The 20,448-nt window shown below is 42.9% G+C and overlaps 1 protein-coding gene across 12 annotated transcripts in view; it reads left to right on the top strand.

The window, feature by feature from the left end:
- GPATCH2L (G-patch domain containing 2 like) overlaps positions 1 to 20,448 on the top strand; it is an 85,153-nt gene that overhangs the window by 35,884 nt on the left and 28,821 nt on the right. For 5 of the 12 annotated variants that reach the window (XR_011679163.1, XM_071426759.1, XM_071426769.1 and 2 more), the window contains exons 1-7: positions 6,181 to 6,227; positions 6,701 to 7,020; positions 7,126 to 7,796; positions 14,027 to 14,091; positions 17,449 to 17,625; positions 17,998 to 18,077; positions 20,159 to 20,226. Coding sequence is in view for 11 of the 12 variants with exons in the window: in XM_071426759.1 (XP_071282860.1) it covers positions 7,138 to 7,796; positions 14,027 to 14,091; positions 17,449 to 17,625; positions 17,998 to 18,077; positions 20,159 to 20,226 (1,049 nt within the window). In the remaining variant the exon portion in view is untranslated. Of the gene's footprint in view, positions 1 to 6,104; positions 6,277 to 6,700; positions 7,021 to 7,125; positions 7,797 to 14,026; positions 14,092 to 17,448; positions 17,626 to 17,997; positions 18,078 to 20,158; positions 20,227 to 20,448 lie in introns of those variants that run through there. The other 7 variants (XM_071426763.1, XM_071426760.1, XM_071426762.1 and 4 more) reach the window with 7 other exon arrangements.

Here is a 20,448-nt window from a genome sequence, read left to right as displayed (position 1 = left end):
TTTTTGTTTAGTTCTTGCTTTCAAATTACAGCATTAACATCCTTCTTTCTGTCCTTTCCATGGAAGAATCCAAGTAAAGCTGATTCCATTTTATTAATTTCTTTCTGAAGGAACTCTGCATCTGTGACACTTTGTCTCTCACCTGTCACAGTAACAATCACATTTGTTTTATGTTGCCTCACACCTATATTTAGTGTACTCTTCACAGCAATCAGGAGCTTGATTTGGCCATATCAGCAGGTGTGGCACCTTGTCACAAGTCCCAACACTGGATCCTGCACATGATAATTGCTCAGCCAACTGCTAGCAGGGATGGAGTCCTCATGAATCCTCACTGAGGTAGGATCTGCATCGCTATTCAGTGCTCAGCACACAATACTGGAAGGAGGGTTCGTACACACCAGGTCCCACAAACCCCTTGGCTCCCCTCACTTCAACTCACTCTGTCTCCACCAGGCAGACTTTGTTGATCCACTGCCACATGTGTGAAGGCAGGCACCAGTCCCAGAAGGTCCAGAGCATCTACTGGGGCAGAAAGGGTGGAGGGGGATTTGGTAGACCCTATTGGCCTTCCAGTGCAGGGTAGCAGTGTTAGACCAGAGAAGATCTGATTCAGTGAGTCTGAAGAAAAGATACATGTTTTAAAACACAAAATCAATTTGTTGTTGTACAGTGTGAAAAACTCTTCCTTTTGCTGGGCACAAGTGAAGTCTTTTGGCCTCATGTAGAGGTGCTGTGGGAAAACAATAAAACCTAAAATCCAGACCACATTTAATGGAACTAGGCTGACTCACTGCAAGATTAAAATACAACTTTTGCAGACAAGCCAGCCCCACTTTCTGTATTACTTCATGTTCCTAACTAGCAAGTTCTTTCAGACATCTCTGTGGAGTGTGTTAGGGACACTGGAAATTAAACACAGGCCTGTCAAAGGATGTTGGAACACAGGTCATCCCTAATCATCAGGACTATCAGGAACCCTTAAAGTCCACATTAAATGGATACCAAAGATGCTGGCAGCCCAACTGTAGGCCTGAGTTTCACTGCACCCTCAAAGACACTTAGGAACCAGAGCATATTAGGGAAACACCACCTGATGCTTGTAGAACAATAACCAGAAATAAACTGACTCTGTCTGTTCCACAACTTCTGTTGGGCTTTTGGCCCAACATCGGGCAAGAGTCCTGATGTTGGGCCAAAAGCAAGAGCTTTGACTGTAGAGAAGAAAGTATTTACGGCTGTGGTCTGTAAAAGAATGCAGACTGGATATTTGCCCTGCAAATGACACCAAAAAGAGAAAACACCACATTTTTTTTTCCCTACTGTCTCTCTTCACTTCTGTCCTGACTCCCTCAGCAGCTTGGTTTCTCCACCCATTCCCAGTGCTGCCAAACAACTCCCTCAGATCAGCACAAAGTGATATTGGTGGTGTTGGGGTAACCTGTGTCACAGGAGCATGTGGTGACTCATTTTTCCAGGCCCGTAGGAGTCACTAATTTGAACTGTTACTGGCTTCTTTGGCAACACCCATGGAATGATATGGGAATGTGAAGCTAGGATATGACCCACTCCGTAAGGGAAGGACACAGAGTTGTCTCTGCAATTGACTGATTTACTTGAGTTTCTGCATTGAAGTTCCTGGGTTCTCTGCATGTCATTTGTTCCCTTCCCTCAGTGTTTCTCACTGTTGCCAAATTGATAATCCTCAGTGATGTGGTGTAGCCACCTATCCTGGTGACAGTGGAATTCTTCCCCTTTTTCATCATATTTGGTAGTACTAAAATATTCTTAATTGATAGTGGCTTGCCCAGTTACTCAGAAAGAGCTACCATGAGGTCCACCATTAAAGCTATCACTAGACCAGCTTGCATGGCCTTCACTAGCAGAAGTTTGAATGTACCCAGTGGTACGAAACACCAGGAAAGGAAGCTGAGCTCTGTGAGTGTGTTTGGATTGTCCTCCCTAGCTATGTTCTTAGGGCTGGTATTCAGTGATTGTTGCCTTACACATAGCCAGAGCCTCCATGACAGCCTCCTCCCCCTCCTTCCCATTTTCACCCAGCTTTTGACACTGGGCTGTGCATGCTGAGCCAGCCTGGCGTCACCTCACACAAATGTTGGTGGACTGGCACCTCCAGATGGGAGCCATCCAAGGCAGACTGTACCAGCTCCTAGGGAGAAGTTCCTAGAAGGGTCTTGACATGTGCAGAGCCTCCCAGATAGCATTTCTGTCACTTTTCGGTGCTGTTTCAACTTGGACTTGGGAAAATGTGCTTTGAAGGCATCTGAGGGAGTGTTTTTCCAAGACAAGTAGACAGTGCTGGTTAGTCACACCAAGCTGCTGGTGAGTGTTTGATGCACAGAGAAGGTCTCTCCCTCTGGCCAATGTACACCTATTTCTGGTAAGGACTGGATCTCTGAGAGTGGGTACATCCCAGCACACCCACACAGCTGGACCAAACTGACAGCCCAAGATTTTCCAGAGGGCAACTTGCAACTTGACAGCCAAAGTCTTCAGAAACTCCTTCCAGGTGGTGGAGCAGGAAGGAAGCATGGCAGTATAGCCTTGTCCACCGTGCACTTCTCCCTCCCTCGCTCCCTCCCTCCCTTTCAGCCCTGTCCTTTCTCAATACCCAGGAAAGATTAACTCCTCTTTGCACACCAGAGAAAGTTATTATCATTAATGAAGAATTAAAAGAGAGTGATTAATAAAGGGCCCTTATCTGGCCATGAGGAGGAGGCTGGACAATGGAAGGAAGATGGAGAAAATGAAAAACAATAAATATGAAGCGTAAAAGGAGGCGAGCACTGCTCCCACTTGTTAGATCGCAGCTGCATCTCCTGAGGGGGGAAGGCTCCAAATTGCTAATTACTGCCTCTGAAAAGACCTCGCTCTGATATGTTTTCTGCTGAAAGGTTCCCATTAATGAAGCAGCGATGATGCTGTTTCCCTTTGACTTGCCTTCAATTCCCTCCCTGAGCTTCCTCCCAAGCCGGGAACAATGAGGCCCTGGGAGCTGGCGGCTCCCACAGGCCTCTCGGAGACTAGGCCGGGGGCAGCCGAGTGAGGGGAGCCGAGCCGGCTGTGAAATATGGAGGGGGGAGATAAGGCAAAGACAGAGGAAAGAGGCTCACTCCCAGGAGCCCAGGGAAAATTTGCAGTTATTATGAAGGAGATGAGACAGATTAAAAGCCCTTGTGTTCTGCGCTGCCCTTTTATTTAGTGGCTTCATCTCTGAGATGAAAGAAGTTGGAAATGACTTTCTCCGCATTTTGCTGCAAGAGGCTTCACGGCACATTTTTTGACTTTATTCCTCCCTTTGTCTCTTGTCCCCTTTCTGTCTCTCTTTTTCCTTTTAACCCCTGGAAGGTTTTGCTGTGAAATGTCATGGGATGAGGCAGAGCATTTGCTGGGGTAGAGCAATGACCCTGCTGCTCTCCCCATCCTACTGGGCTGTACGGCTCCCGCTGCCCAGCAAGGAGGGAGCTGGGCCAAGGTGCTGCCACGACAAGCAGAGAGCATCCAGCCAAGCTTCCTCTCCTGCTTGCCTCAGAAATGTCCCTCACCACTAACACACCCTCTCCTGCGTCCAGGCCCAGCAGCAGTTCAGCACTGGTGACCACAGCCTCTGAGCAGGAAAAAACCCATCCTTACAAAGCCCAGTGATGGATAAGAATCCATGTGGGGTAAGAGTGCTGAACATTTTGTATCCCTGGAGCATTTAATGAGCAAAACTAGTGCTGAGAAGTTGGGACAGTTCCCATTCAGGCAACTTACAAAGTGCACAGAGAGTAAACGATTTGCCAGGGATATAGGATGAAGTTGAATGCAGACAAGGATTCAAAATTAACTTTTGCTGACCCATGTCAGGGTGAACCTTGTAAGACTGGACAGAAATACCATAAACTGCTCAAAACCAGATTATCCCAACTGCCTCATTATATTTCTTGAACTCCTATTCCAAATTATATTCCTCATTATATTTCTTGAACTTCTATTCCAAATTTTTTTCCACATCAGTGCTCCTTTGTGGTACCCAGTTAGTTCTTGGGACCCTTGCAATTGCAAGAGCTCTTTCATCCTGTCTCTTCCTTTTGCCCTCTCTCACAGAAAACTGACCCTGTGTGCCAGTATGTTGTCTTTACTCAGGCCAAATGCTGGCAATATCTGCAGAAATTTGGGTTTGAGTGTTGAATGTGGAAAAAAATAATGGACGGGTGAATTACAATTTATACCAGTTGAAAAACATTTTGTTGACCTACAGAGAACTAGTTGGGAAATGAGGGGAAAATAAGAGAAATTAGAATGGGCATCTGCTGCCATCTCCCCAGGACATCTGAATACAGGATTTCTTGTACACAATTGTTTGTCTGGTTTGTTATCCTGCCTGGAACGGCAGCCAGTATTGAGTGCTTGAAATGAAGGGGTAAGAAGCTCTGAAGTGATGTTTACAGAATAACCTTCCCATCAGGGGAGTTTCTCTCTAACCCAGACATTTTGTAGCTGTTTTATATCCTGAAGCATGAAAAAGGATTGCAGCAGTGAAACAGGATTAGATTTTAGGAGGGATTTTCTCTCAGATCTGAGAGTAAAAAGAAAACCCCTGTACTGGAAATAGGAAACTGGCCGGGAAAACAAAATGCTGCTAACAAGTAAGGTGAGTTACTGCCCCAGAAAGGGTTAAAAAAATAAAAGGACAGAATTTTACAGGCAAATTTGTGCACATAAAGTATCTTTAATCAAGTAAGCAATTGGAAATGGGATAAAACAAAAATCTACCTATTGGCTGCTTTTCTTTTTTAAATATTAATTTTCCAAGGAAATAATAGAGAACTACAAGGAAATGAAAATGTTAACATGACAGCTCAGACTGGCACAAAGGACTGGTTAGATAAACAGCATGAAGAAAGTTCAGCAAAGCTAAATGAAGCTTGTCCTATTGGGGTGTAGGAACCAATGGCAAACTCAAGGATTCAGTCATTTTTGAAGTAGCTTGACAAACTAGGGAGGGTGCCAGAGGACTGAGGAAGAACAAACACAGCATTGGTCTTTTGTGGTGGGAGTAGGGAGGCAGCAGTGGTCTTGGCAAATATCACCCTTTCACAGTAACTTCTGTTCCTGGCAACGTGATGGAATAAACAGAAATGGGGGAAAAAGTAAGAATACAAAGGATTAGAGATCTGTGAGCAATAGGCAGTAGTATATATTTCCAGAGAATAAATCACATCTAAATAAATCTGATTACTTTCTTTTGATTTAATTTACAAAATTAGTGAAGAGAATAACTCAAACATAATATAGATATGGACTCTGGCAAAACTTTCAATATGCTGCACTGTAAAACATTACATGAAAAACAAACCAGTGTTGGCTTGAATGTGAGTGCAGCTATGTCAGTTAAGAAAACCCCAAACAACCTCCTGGAAAAAAAAAAAAAAAACCAACAAAAAAACCCCAGAAAAACAAACCAAACCCAAACAAAAAACCCACTCTCAACCCCCACCCAAAACCAAACAAAAACCAAACGAACAAAACCCCCAAATAAACAATAACAACAAACTCCAAAAACCACCCAAACAACAACAACAACAACAACAAAAACAAACAGAAATAAAATTCCCGAAAATAAACCAAAACAAAACGACGATGAAAAAACCCCACTCAAAACCCTCTGAAGAAGCATCATGAAAGCTGAGAAGTAAACGGAATGTTATTCAAAACTGGATGGTGGCAGGTTCACACATGGCTTTATTCTGATGGCTGCTGGCGATGTGTAAGGGGGCACGATGGGAAAAGAGATGCAAGCCTTACGGAGAGGGTAGCAGCATTGTGAAGTTTAATTTAGGATGCACACAACTAGCGTGGCAGCAACGAAACGGAGGAGTTTGAGTACCAAGTTTATTTACTGCCCATTACAAATAAAATACGATAACCACGCAGCTACAGGTTACGTATAGGCAAGAGCTGCCCCGCTGGCAGGTGACGGCTCTGCAATGGCTCCAGCGGCGGCACCAGCTACGGCGTCAGCACACAGAGGAGCACGGAGCTCGGCAGCGGGCCGCGCTCAGGGCGGGCCGGGCGGCGGGGCGGCGCTGGCCCGGCCGGGCCGTCAGGACTCGGCGGCGGCGGCGCGGCGGCCCCGCCCGCGGGCGGGGCGGGCGGAGGAAGTGGCCCGGGGAGGCCGGAAGCGGCGCTGACGAGAGGCTGGCGGAGCGGGGCGCTGGCCGGTGAGCGGGGTCGCGGGCAGGTCCGGCAGGAGGCTGCGCGTCCGGGGCGGTGAGGGCAGTTTTCCCGGCGTTTCCCGGTGAAGCTGGGGGGTGTCGGGCAGAAGCAGCGGCGTCTCCCTAGAGGAGGGAGCCAGTGCGGCCGGGTCGCTGAGGAATAAGGGAGGCGGCCTGCGGCAGTGGGTAGTTCACCGGGCTGGAGGTGCGGGTGTTTCTGAGCCCGGTGGGAAGAGAAAACCCACGACTGCATGGCACGGGTAGGGAGAGGGGTGTTGTCAGATGAGGGATTTGGCCAGGACTTTAGGATTGGCCCACTGACAGCCCTGAGGTGTAGGGGTGGTATTTTTCTGCAGTAGGAGTTGGGGCTTGGTCTCATACACCCTGTTCTAAGGAGCCCAGCGTCCCGTGCGCCTTGCTTTACAGCTGAAGTGATGCTGCTTGCAAACTACCTGTTTTACCATCTGTTTTACTCCCAGCTTTGCTGCTTGTCTACTTTTTGGAAGACTCAATCTTTTTGTCAAGCAGGCTGATCCTTCTCTGTTGCTTTACTGAGGCCGGTAGCAAAAACTAGTTGCCGGCTTCCATACCCTTTGGGCTGTGTAATTAAGCATGCTGCTTCAACACAAAAGATGAACCTTAAGGCCTTTTCAGACACAGAGCACTCAACCCAACTGCTGCAGTAGAGAGAGATCTGTGCCACCATGGCTAGAAGAGGGATTTAACCCTTGCAGAAAAGATTTAACCCTGCCAGGAAGTGGCAGTTGTCGTGCATTGGGTCCTCCCAGGTAACTTCGAAGTAAGTGTCCAACTCCTTTAATGTTACAAAGGGTATAGCATACTACAGTCCAGAGATGTGTTGGTAGCAGTATTTATGTCTGGTGCTAATTATTGTCATTTTTAGTAGACATTGCCAATGGATGAACTGGTGCATGACTTGGCCTCAGCTTTAGAGCAGACTTCAGAGCAAAACAAACTGGATGAGCTATGGGAAGAGATGGCGCTAAGCCCACGGCAGCAGCGGCGTCAGCTTCGCAAGAGACGGGGTCGTAAGCGACGCTCAGACTTCACACATCAGGCAGAACATGCCTGCTGCTACAGTGAGGCCTCAGAGTCGAGCCTGGACGAAGCTGTCAAGGATTGCCGCGAGGTGCTGACAGCTAATTTCAGTGACTCTGATGACATGGCAGTGGTCAAACGGCATCCAGCTCTTAGTGCCACCCTGAGGAGCAAGCAACACTTGTGGCATGAGTCAGACTCATTTACAGAGAATGCGCCCTGCCGACCTCTCAGGCGCCGACGGAAAGTCAAACGTGTGACATCAGAGGTGGCTGCCAGTCTCCAGCAAAAGCTCAGGGTGTCAGAGTGGAACTATGAGAGGGGCTGCAGGTTCAAGTCAGCCAAGAAACAGCGTCTTTCACGCTGGAAAGAGAATGCCCCTTGGACATCATCCAGTCATGGCCTTTGCGAGTCAGGAGAGAACAGGCCCTTCCTCAGCAACGGAGGAAGGAAGGAGCGGATGGAGTGTGAAGCCGATGATCAGAAACAGGGTTCAGATGAAAACATGTCGGAATGGTGAGATCTCAGTTTCTTCCCTGTGCTAGTCAGATGGCTGCCTTGCTTGCAGCTGCTTGTAAATGCTGTGCCTTGCTTTTTGAAGTTCTTAAAATTATTCAATGCTGCTCTTTTTGTGAAGATGAGAAATATCTCAGCTGCTTCTAAAATGTGGATTTTTTCAAAGTCTTTCCTGTCAGTATTGTATGATGACCCAGAATGCTTCCTTGAGAAGTTGGCAAGCTGATAGGTTCTGGCTCCTGTTACACAAAGAGTCCTCTGAAATGTCAGTGGCCTTGCAGCATGCTTGTGGCCTGTGGTTCTGGGAGTAAACCCTCAACTGGCACTTGTGTTGCGTGATTGGTACAAGCTGATCTCCATTTCTTATTTTCAGCATTTAAGTAGTGGTAGATAACAGATCAGATCTCCCATCATTACTGCTGGCCCTCTGTGCAGGTGCTGTGTGAACCTCAGTCTAACCTTCCTTGCGGTTCTATATTTCTGCTCTTGATCTGATCATTAAAGCCTAGCTATGGGAGAATGTGGTGAGAGGATGAAGAAGTTGAGGGCAACTTATGTTACTTACAGGATAAGCCTGTGCAAACAGTGGAGTCTGATATCTTGGTGTCCAGTTTTGGAGAACTTTGATGAATTTGTGGCAGAATCACATACAGGGGATTAAAATAAGACATGTAAATGTCATGGTCTAAATTTGCGTTGCCCTTGGGAATTCTTTTCTCCAACTGTGACTTTTATGCTCTCTAAGGTTTAGGATCATAAAACTGCTTCTGTCAGAAGAGATTTTTCAGGTTAGAAAAGAGGCAGCTGCTGAGAATTAAATGGAGGAAATTTCTTAATGAATGGCATACAAAAAGCACATGTGATCACTGATTTTCTAATTATCATTGTGTAAGAACAGCAGACATTGAGGAGACATTTAAAACAAACAAAAAGTATTCTTTTTCATGAAGCCTGAGGTCTGGAACTCTCTACTGCAGGACATTTTAGAGGTCAAAATTTAAATATGTTCAAAAGGGAAATGTGGAGCATAGGCATATCAGGGGCTGTTAAACATTACAGCCCAGATGAAAGATTCCACTCAGGAAGTCCTTAAACTGCTGACTTCTAAAAGCTAGAGGAACATACAGAGAAGTCTGTTTGTCATGTTCTCATGTTCTTTTCTCAAGCACTGTAGTAGTCACTATCAGAGGAGAGTGGATTTGGAAAGTCTAACTCTTTGATACAGTATGATTGTTCATATGTTGAGGTTCAATTAAGTGTTGTGACAGTCTAGCTCCTGCAGTTTGTCAGAGTGGACAGGTGGCACTTCATTATTATGGCTTTGTGGATAATAGCTGGAATTGCAGAATTCTCAGTGCTGTTTTCTGGGACCCTGTGAAAAGCTTAGGTTATAGTAAGTCCTCACTGTGGTCCAGGGAACCACTATTGCATTTTTACTGGGTCCGTTGTGATTTGTAGCATGTAACTCTTACAGAGTGGTCACTTTTTTTTTTAAGAGTGACTGTTGTTCCTAAAAAGTAGGTGTGAGGTGGGGCTTTACAAGAAACTTGTGGATGGAAACCTTTTGTTGCTAGTTGTTAAAGTAGTTTTATCTTCTTAGAGCTGTTTGCTAGTAGTCCAGGAAAAGAAGTGTGCTAAGTAGCTCCTGAATAGTGTATGTCAGTGGTGATGGACTGAGAGATATCCTTACTAGATGTGGCAGTGATGGACAGTGTTCCTTGAGTTGGTTTTTTTAACACCAGTCAGAGTCTGTTCCATCATGTCAGACTTGAACTTAAACCAGCAGGCTTTCATCCAGCCTTTATTTGTGCCAGCCTTGGAAAGAGTAAATAAAGAGCTATGTCCAGACTGTTACTTGAGGACCATGCTGGGAGATGGCTTTGTTCTGTCTCAGTTGTCCCTTGCTCTCAGTCTAATTATTGTGCAAGTATATGCATCAAATGACACTTACCATCTGCTGCCAAATCCTTGGGATTCTCTCTGGAAAGCTAGTGCTTGGAATATTTGACCTCTCCAACACCACATGTGTGATCTGTGCTGTGACTCACTAGGGAGGGCCACAGTTGGAGGGAGTAATATATACAGCCCTCTTCACTGCAGAGTATCCCTCACAGCATTGAAGGATCATGCTTTGGTCTCTGCTGCTCTAAATATAGCCCTTTGCTGTGAAACTGGCTGTGTTTGCCTCACTCCCACTGTGCTCTAGCTGTTTTTTCTGGCACAGTAAGGGAAGTACTTTTCGCAGATGTATGACAAGGGCATATCCTGAGGAAAGAAGAAGAAAATTGGATGCCTGAGAGAGCAAATGGTGTGGTTGTCATCACAAGCTGATGGGATGAAAGGTGACTGATGCTGCTTGTGGGACTTGTAAGCAATCTGTGGTGATCTGGTGATTTACAAAACTTTCATACTGAACTGGTTCCACTACTGTTCACTCCTCTAACAATATGGAACGTGACAAAATGAAATGGGTTTTCAGGCAAACTAAGTTCTGTATTCAGAATGGATTTTTTTTTTAATCTTATTTTTCCTCCAATACTGACAATTTCTTGGTTTGTTATGTAGGAATGAATCTGTAAATGCTGAAATATCCTGTATTTTCTCTGCTTTCTACAAGGCTTCCTATCCTAAGTCAGGTCAAAGACCTGTTTATTCAGTTGATAAACTCCCATTCACTGAAAAAGTCTTGGATATGGGTTCTTAACAAGGAAAAGGATTCTTTTCTAGTTTGCTTGTGGGACTATGCCCAGTCCTTTCCTGGAGGAAGATGAGCTACAGTATTGTGATCCAAGTGTACATATAATGAAATCTTTGAAATTGTTTGCGAAACACAGCAAAAGATGAACATAAATTGAGAGAAGGATGGATGTGCAGGAACACAGTAAGGAAATGATGATGGTTCTGAATTGGGTAATGACGTGACCCAATGCCTAATCTATAAATAACTGGAAACAACAAAGGAAACAAGTTTTAATGTAAGCAGTCATTTGTATATTTGTGCAAAGGTGACAATTAGCTGCTAAGACTGTTAGAAGTAATATGCCTTTCTGTCCCTAAATGTTTTGAGATTCCCTGCAGCCATAATAAAACAAAGGCAAATTATATATTGAGTGCTGAAGTTTTTTCTCTTGTTGATCTAAACTGAGTACTTCCAGAATGTTCTGGGTTTGGTTTGAGGGCAGAACAAACCATAGTACAAGAGCTGTCTAAAAATCACTTTGAGTAGTGTGTTTACTTGGGAAAAAATATGCAGTTGGTCTCATCTGTTTTCAAGAGCCAAAACTCTGTGACTTTATCAAACTTGGGATTCTACTGACCCACCAATGCCGTGAGATTTCACTAGCTTAATGCTGATGTATTTGTCGTGGTTTAACCTGCATAGGCAGCTCATCTCCATAAAGCCACCCACTCACTCCCCTGCAGGGATGAGGGAGAAAAATGGAAGACTAAAAGTGAAAAAACTCTTCAGCTTTAGGTAAAATTGATTTAGTAGGTAAAGCAAAAGCTATAGTGCGCAAGCAAAGCAAAATAAGGAATTCACTATTTCCTATCAGCAGGCAGGTGTTCAGCCATCTCCAGGAATGCAGAACTCCATTATTTGTAACATTATTTGGGAAGATAAACACCACAACTCCAAACGTCCCTTGTTTTATTCTTCTTTTTCCCAGCTTTTATTGCTAAGCATGACATTATATGATGTAGGATATCAGTGTGGTCAGCCAGGATCACTTGTCCAGCCTGTGTACCTCCCATCTTCTTGTGCACCTCCAGCCTGCTCACTGGCAGGGCAGTGTGAGAAAGCTTTGGCACTGTGTAAGCACTGCTCAGCAATAACTAAAACATCCCTGTGTTATCAACACTGATCACAAATCCAAAACATAGAACCAAAGTGCTGCTATGAGAAAAATTTAACTCTGTGCCAGCCAAAACCAGTACAATGTTCTGGCCTGAGAATGTGACCATCGCTCATCCTGAATGTGCAGTTAAGTTGCTTTACCCTTTGGAAGGGAGCTGCTTTGATGACAGTCTGCAGTTGCATTCATGAGTCTGGCTAAGCTGATGAATTGGAGGCCAGTCTCCATAAAAAAAAAAAAAAAAAAAAAAAAAAAAAAAAAAAAAAAAAAAAAAAAAAAAAAAAAAATCCTATCTTGGAAGGCAAGTGACAAAGACAGAGTGTTCCGCTTCCCCTCCTTTTCCAGCCCAGCCTGACCTTCTGCAGCCCCTCCGTGCCTCTTGTTTTCTTATTTTTATAGAAAATCAATAACCCTCCTGACACAAACAATAGCTCAGGCAAAAGAATAAATGGGGGAAACCTGAGATCTCTGTCCATCACCTCTCAGTTTAACTCCCCCAAACTATTTAATTATAAGCATGCTTTGCTTCAGGTGTTTGCGACAGTGAAATTGCTAAATGAGGACCATTTTAACCAAAGATTGGGTGATCAATAACATTCTATAGCAGTAGCTTGTCGGATCAATAGCATTCATTATTTCATGGTTAAGGTAAGTAGCCTCCTTTGCAAGTGGAGGTCATTAATCAGTGCTTACTGGACCTACAGAAAGGCCTGCATAGGAGTCTAGTTCATGTTCAGCCCTGCAGTGTAAAAGGGGTAGTGAAGAGGGTGAAATCCCTAAAAGTTTGTTCCTGTAAAGCACTGGCAGTGATGCTTATCTGTAAGGAACTAAAGAGCTTTCAGTGCAACAGGATGCTTATAAAGTACAGTTAATATGACCTGAATGCTTGTCAATGCTTTTTCCTTTCTCAGGCACCTTTCCTCTGAGGATGCTAAAAACCTTATGAAGCAGTTACTCGGTCCTCACATCTGCAGCTTGTGAGGATTGTTTATCCAAGCTATCAAAAGGGAAAGCAGGCATGCCAAGGGATTGGCCCAGGGTCATACAGTTAGGTGGTCGGAGAGCTTGGGATGAAACAATTAATTCTTGGTTCTCAGTCCTTGACCTTAATTGCTGTGGTGTATATGTGGGAGGATGAATGCATGGCCCGGCTTAGTAATGGATTAATTTGGAATTTGATATTAACTTGCATGCTGTATAGATTGCTCATCCTTTAAGTATAAATGGCCTTTATACAATGATGAAGATGCAGAATTTTAGATATCCAGCATGATGAGTTGACTTGGCTGTACTTTAGAGTGTGTTTTCTAAGACCAACAATATGCTCTCAAAATAGAGTTTTATTCTGTGCCTGCAGTTCTTTGGAGTGACGTATTTTGTGGTCCCTCATTATTCAGCCTTGTAAATCAGGGGTTTCTGGTATGATCTCTAGGATGATCAAGTTTCCCTGGAAGAGTGGCATCCAGAGATACTTTCAAACAGCATTCCCTGATTGGAGACTGATTCTAGTGCTGACTTACACCTGGGGTTCACATCTAAGGTCTTAGTGCTCGGGGAGTAGGCAGTAAGTAGTTTCTGCTTGTCCTGGTATCTCTCAGCTAAATCAGAGGAGGTACTGCCTGAAGTGTCCGAGGAATGAGTTCAAGTCAGCGTTAAAGCCTTCAGATGCTTGGGACTGACATGAGCAGGTACTTCTGCTATAAATATTTGTCTAGCTTTGCAAGTCAATTAATAGCTTTCTACACATTATTTTCTAGCTCTGTTCTTTTGTTCAAGAATTAAATATTCTCTAACTGCTTCAGGAAATGCAAAGCAATGCAAAATGCTATGACAAGGTTGCATTCAGCAGGATCAAGTCATGCTGTGCTAAGGTATTTAGCTGGAGATTTGTAAATGTCACAGCTGCTCTTTACTTCACATAAAATAAAAGTTGGTGGGGGGGAGGCTGTGTGATAGTGTAACATTTTTGAGGAAAAGGAATCTGAAATAGAAAACTTAGGAGGGTTTTCAGTTACGTGACCCAAGGACAGTGTTTTTAACTGCATTTAATTTCCTGGTGAGTATTCCACATGATGCCATAGTTAGGTTAATTCTAATACCTGAGGCAAATGCCATTTTATTAATTACTTCTTGATAACTTAGAACTAAACTAGATACAGGATTCTACTCCTTTTCAAGTGATGCAGCATTGATAAGTTTTAACAGAAAGAAAGCAGTTACATTTTGTTCTAGAGCCAGTCATGTATCTGAAATTCAGTTTTTGTGAGACATGTAAAACATTTTGGTCTTGGAGAAGCTAGTAAGATGTAGTAGAGTGGTTTTTGTATTATGCCTATTGCAATTGTAACCATGTTTTTTTCTCTGTTTTTGTTCCAGTGAAACCAGCAGTGTTTGCAGCAGCAGTGATACTGGCCTCTTTACCAATGATGAAGGCCGCCAAGGTAACAGGTGTCCTGTGATTTTCCTCATGTGCTGCTAGGGAGTTCCTTGCTTTCTTTACAAGTGCAAAGAAAGATCTATGTTTGAAGAGAGACAGAGAGGGAATTGTGTGAGGAAAAACCAGTGGCAGGGAGCAGCTAGAAGTTAACCAATGAGATGAGGGTTACAAATGTATGATTTTCTTAACACTACACTTTCTCTGATGAAATACTTTGTGTATCAGATCCATAATATTTGCAATATAAGAAGCTATTATTGTGGAAAGGCACAGACATACAAGAGGAATTTGAGAGCTCTTCATAATAAAAAAGCACAGCTTATGATTTGTTTCTGTAGGTGTTTTAATGGTTGTCTACATACCATTAGCACCTGAAATCTGTTAGTTGTTTTTTCTATGAGAAGAGAAGGAGAAGGAAGAGAAGATGGGAAAAAAAAATTACTTAATGCTGACAAGTTACCTAATAGACTGTGCTGAGAAGATGATGGTGATATGTGATAGGTCTCATTTCTTTAAATATGTATTCCTTCCTTGCTCTTTTGGGCATTAGTTGAACGTTGTATTTTCTATGTCTGTTGTAGAAATGGTATCTTAGGAGTTTTGAGTGTGAAGTGCAATCTGGTTTTATCAACCACAGCACAGTGTTCAGTTGATAGGGGATAGGGCAGAAGTGTGAAATATGTTGTAGTAGATGCGCTGGCATTGAGGACTGTTACATTTGGAGCATGTGGAATGTCACCCTAGAGACCTGCAATTCTGTGCACTCTGATTCTGTCACATTTCACAAGCTAAGATTTGGATGAGATCTCTTCTGGGAATATATGAGTGCTAAAGGAAGTAGCACCAGTCGCTCAATAGGATAAACTGCTTCCACTAGCTTGTTAATGGCCTGGGTACCTGTGTGAAGCAGCACAATGATAGCAAACATGCTTATGGGTTTTCTGATCGTATTTTAGGCTGTAGGACCAGTCTGTGATCTTAGGGGAGTATAATACTTTGCTTAAGAGTAGGGATTTCAAATATCAGCTTTGACTGTTGCTGAAAAATAACTGTTTCTAGACTCTGGTTCTTCAAAGGCAAGAGAAAAGTAGAATCTTTTGCCCTCTCTTTTTATTGATAATTGTTCAGGGGGAGCTGAAATTAGTGAGCCCTTGTATATTAGATGACAAAGCAGAGTGGTGACTGAAGTGTTTTACTTCATCACCTGAGACAAGATTGATGGAGACTGGATAGTGTATATATATACTTGTCTATATGCTTGCCCTATATACTTGCCCTGATTTTGTACCCTGTTTTAGACAGGGGCTGCTACTGGAAGTAGGATGCTCAATATGCAGGAACATGTAGAAATATGACTTAGATGAATTAATAAAGTCCAATTACAGCCTTCCCTGTCTTGGTAAGAGAAGAGGTTTGGCATCCTTGTCATCAGGTCTCTCTCTGTTCAAAGAGTTGATACTGTGATAGCTTTCTGGCAAGATGTTTTAGATTACAGTTACGTTAAAAGGGTTAAAAATATTGTTGCACTTTCAGACTAAATAAAAAATATCTCTTTTTCCTTTGTTTTCTTAACGATTCTTAGTCATAAAGTAAATAATAAAACAACAGCTTTCTATGACAGTAAGATGGAGAGAATGCAAAATTTTTTTTGTCACAGATCATCACCTTATAAATAGTTTTCCAGCACAATTACAGGCTGAACAATGGGAAACTTAATCTGGCAGCATTCTTAAATAAATGCAGGGTTTTTCCCTCCTTATTTTGAGGTTGCATCATGTAAAATTTGTGCTGTTGCTAATTAAATAAATCATCTTTTCAACTGCACATACCAGCACACTTCAGTGAGCAGAGAATGATCCTAGTTCATAATTTGATTGTAAGGTGGGTTTTTTTGGTTTTATATTTGTTACATGCATTGGCATCTCTCACAGTGAAAATGACTGAATATTAGCATATGATGCTGATGGTTAAAGTTTGTCTTGTGGAAACAGTGATTTGAGGTAGACAGGGCACTATGCCCAAATTTCTAGGAGTAGTTTTGCACAAATTAAGATCTCTTAGAATAACTATTTAACATTACTTAGTTTTAATTTGCTATGAAGTGGAGATGGGATTTTTATACTTTAAGATAAAACTGGTAGGTCAGCTTGGTGCATGGCAGAAAAAACGATGTCAGACTTTGGGATAAAGTGTTCTGGCTGTCCTCCCTGTTGCTGATCAGAGTTGGTTTTGTGTGTTGCTTCTTCTGTTATGTGCAAGATTGCAGCATTCTTATTAGGATGAGTTTTTTTTTACTTTCTTGTATTCTTTTTTTTCTTTTTTTCTTTCTTTTTTATTTTTTTTCCCAGCAAGACGTGTGAGTAGGCATAATGGACTTCGGTCAGGAATAATGTAAGTCAATGAGGAAAGGAGAGTTAGTGGGGATGCTTGAGTTGAGGCTTAGTGGTAGGCAAATGAGAATTTTCCCTAAGGTAGGTGTGTTAGTTTTTTAAGGCAAGATGAAGGACTTTGTAATTACATGGGACTATTTGTGAGTTGGGCTACTGAAATGCTACATGTATCAGGTTCTTTGCTCTCCTGCTTTTTTTTCCGTACGCTGCTCATGTGCTACTGGTCTCAGGGAATTTCTGGCCAGACACATTTACTATGAACAGTGTCTGATGCAGTTCAGTTTTAGATTGCAACTGCATTAACTACAGCAACCCAGCTCCATGGAGACTTTGGTCGTGACTTCTGTTGCTGCTGCCTTAGTTTTCCAAAGGGTTTGTAGTTCTTAGAGATTCTAAGAAGTTGATTGAGAGCAACTCACAGCATGGTTAGTACTTACACTCAGAGTGACCATTTCTGATAATTACGTGTTTTTGTCTTAGCTGCTGTCTTAGGAGACTAGGGGTCTTTCTCATCAGTATGTTTCTTTTGCTTACTCTGTGAGCCTGGTCTTCTCTTGTGAAACTTCTCCTGTGACAGCCTATAACATGTGCCAAATGATTGGCCTCTACCGGTGTCGCAGTAATTACTTCAGAGAAAGAGTTCTGCATAAGACATCACACAACATTGAACTAAGGTTGATGAGATGCAGTAGGTACAGAGTGCTAAACATGCCCTAGGCAGGTCTATAAAGAGGCTTTGTTCTATAGGGAAATTCTGGAGACTGATGAGTTGGATAGTTTAAAGTGTTTAGTGAGGCCCCATAGTTACTGAAGATCATTGAAACAGAATACAAATATAAGGCTCTCCAAGAATGAATTCTTAATGAGACTTCAACTGTTTCACATTCAGATATGCCTACTTGTAGTATTTTGAGGAACTGTCCCAGGGTACCTTGATGTTATTTGTGGCTAATTCCATCCTATTTCTTTAGGAGATGATGAGCAAAGTGATTGGTTTTATGAAGGAGAGTGTGTTCCAGGATTCACTGTCCCGAACCTTCTTTCCAAGTGGGGAGCGGATCACCGATCTGAAGTGGAGAGGATTGACTCAGGCCTGGACAAGCTCTCTGTTTCCACCTTCCTTTTGCCCTCACAGCCAGCTCAGAGAGGTGAGGTCCAAAGGAATTGTATTTGAGAACTTGTGATATGATGGCAAGAGTAGATTCTTTTCATAGGTGTTGCATTTAAACTGGTATTGGTGATCTGTTAGTTTTTTTTTTTTAAGATCCAGTTAAGAAAAAGCTGCACTATTGGCCAGTTTACTGAAATAGTCATACCAGCTGCCCATTGGCGGTCTTCCTTTTTTTAAATATAAGGACTTTATTTGATTTGTGAATAAACTGGCATATCTACATCTTCGAAACTGAAAAACAAGAGACAGACGATCTGATTTGATTACTGAATTAAGGAGTTTTCCTGGTGGCTTTGTCAGGAAGAATCTTCTATGTTCATTGCTCAGTTTTTCTGTATTTGGTTTTCAGGATTTCATGCTCGCCTGAATCGCCTTCCAGGAGCTGCTGCCCGTTGTCTCCGTAAAGGTCGGAGGAGGCTGGTTGGCAAGGTATGACCTTTTGAAAGATGATCATTTTGTATTTCAAATTCTGGTCAGCCCTGAAGTACTATTCTAAGATACCACGTAAATTGTTTTCTGCAGAATGGTCCTGTAAATTTTTTGTTTCATGTGTTGTTTGATTTGTTTAACTGCTTTGACTGTCAGAAGATGATTGAGTGACTAAGTGGATTTTAAGGCACATTTGGAGTGGCAAAGGCAGCTGATCAGCGCTGAAAGCAGTATGAAAGGAGGCCTGAAGAAGAATGTCAGGGAGCATAAATATCAAGAAGATTTAGACAGAATATAGGGGAAAATGATGATGGCATGAGACTTGCGCATGCTCATCTGAGACTTCAAGGGCAGAGAGGTGTCTCAAAGGTGAAGGAAGGCCAAATTTTATATAGGGAAGAAGACTGATATGAATGGCAGCAAAGGAAGGTGGTTTTAGCAGTTGCATTTTTAGTGGGAAGAGAGGAGTAAAAAGGTATATGCAGTAAATGCAGACAAAGCTGCCCAAAGCTGTTGACCAGTTTTAATATATTAGGGCATACACCAAACAACATATCAGACCTTTTTCTAATAGAACAAACAATACTTTGCAGACGTCTGTCTACTTTGCGGATGTCTGTCAAAAAGAGAGGGGTACACCTGGTTGGGTCTGCATCATGGAATATTGAGCACTGCTGTTTGTTATAAAAGATGGTTCTGAGAAGGAAGGTGTTGGCTGTGTTTGGCTTTTCTTTTTATTGTGATTTCCTCTGTGCTTTTGAAAACATTGGCATAAGTTCTGAGCTGGCTGGCTGTAGTCTGCTAACAAGGTTGTGTTAGGGGGGCTTGGAGTCTGGAGGAGTGCGACAGCTGCCTTCTGTTCAGTCATACTTGAAAGATCCTTGTCTGCCCCTTCTTTCTTCCACTCACCTTGCTTAATTGTAACCGGCATTCAAAATATGAATCCTCAGCTGGCAAGAAACTGACTTTACGCAGGGTTCCTGAGGCCACCTGCAAGTGACTGGGCCTGGCGGCACACCTCTAATGATCCAAATGAGAAGGATAATATTTACTTGTTTAATTCATCTTCATCACCTTAAAGGGATCTTTGTCATTTGCAGTGGAGGTCACTGCTCCCCCTTCCCCATCTCTCTCGAAATTGTAATCATAAATAATGAGTTTCATTCAGAGCTCCCCGGCAGCGAGCTGCTAATTACCAAAAGTACGGCTTGTAATTTACACAGTAATAAACTGTAAATTTAAACATTATAGCACTTTAGGTTAATAATTTTCCTGTAACAAATAGCTGTAACAAATAGCCCATCTTTCACCCCTGCTGCTACAGCTGCCCCCAAACTTTGAGTGTGTTTTGCCTATATACCTGGCACAAATCTTACCTGTGGATGACTTTTGCCCTCATCTTCAGCCCCTTGCTGAAAAGCATACTTCTTTCTTGGAGGCAGTTGCTATGCAGATGTGAACAGCTGGTGCATGTATGTGTATGCCAGCATTGAGCACATACACAGGTTAGCATCTTGCAGGAAGCAACATGCTCCCAGAGCAAGTCCTTTCTCCTAGGACCTGCCTTTTCTTCAGTTGCTGGAGGTCCTGCTGCTGAACTGCTGTTTTCAGAAATGGCAAAAGCATCATGCTTTTACTCCTTAATTTATTAATTGCTGGTTGGTGGATCTCCACTGTTAATAGAACAGTGTAGTGTCCTATCTCAGCCTGTTTGTAGCCCAACTGACCCCAGTAACATGGAAAGAAGCATTTCCCAGCTGTCTCCCCCGCTCTCATGCATCCTTGTGCTGCATACTTTGCTCTAGTTCAGTTTATGGTGTGCCCCTCTGCAAGCAAATATCATCACTAAAAATAAAAAACAAGCCTCATAAATAAAATTGAATTACTTTCTGCTATTCTAATTAGTTAAATCATCTCAGGTGAAGTTCTAAAAGGAAGGAGTGAACATGTTTAGCTGAGAGTGGGCTGGTAAGGAAAGGATGTGCCCCAGGAGAGTAATATCTGTTTTTACTGGCAGCAGCAAGCTATTTTCTGCTCACTGTGTGAGGGTTTGCAACCTTTTGCCTGTCTTTGTGTTTCAGGAGACCTCCATGAGCACTCTGGGCACCGAGAGGCTAGGTCACATTGTTAGTGATCCACGCCAGAAAGAGTAAGGCCCTTAACTGTTGTTATATAGAACTTTGGGAAGGGAAGAAGAGCTACAGGATCCTCTTCCCTTTCAGGGGGTGAAGAACATGAAGAACTGGGTGGACAATTAAGCATAACCTGTGGAATGGGAGACAGTATTCTACTGATAGCTTCTCTGTTTTCTTACTTGTAATTGCTGACTTCCCCTTTGTTATATATATATGTTTATATAAGGTTGCCCCAG

The sequence above is a fragment of the Agelaius tricolor genome, unplaced genomic scaffold, assembly GCF_023055355.1.
Source record: "Agelaius tricolor isolate 1412-34295 unplaced genomic scaffold, bAgeTri1.0.p SCAF_5, whole genome shotgun sequence".
Taxonomy (NCBI): domain Eukaryota; kingdom Metazoa; phylum Chordata; class Aves; order Passeriformes; family Icteridae; genus Agelaius; species Agelaius tricolor.
Note: the sequence above shows the minus strand (reverse complement) of the source record. Positions and strands in the feature narration are given on the sequence as shown.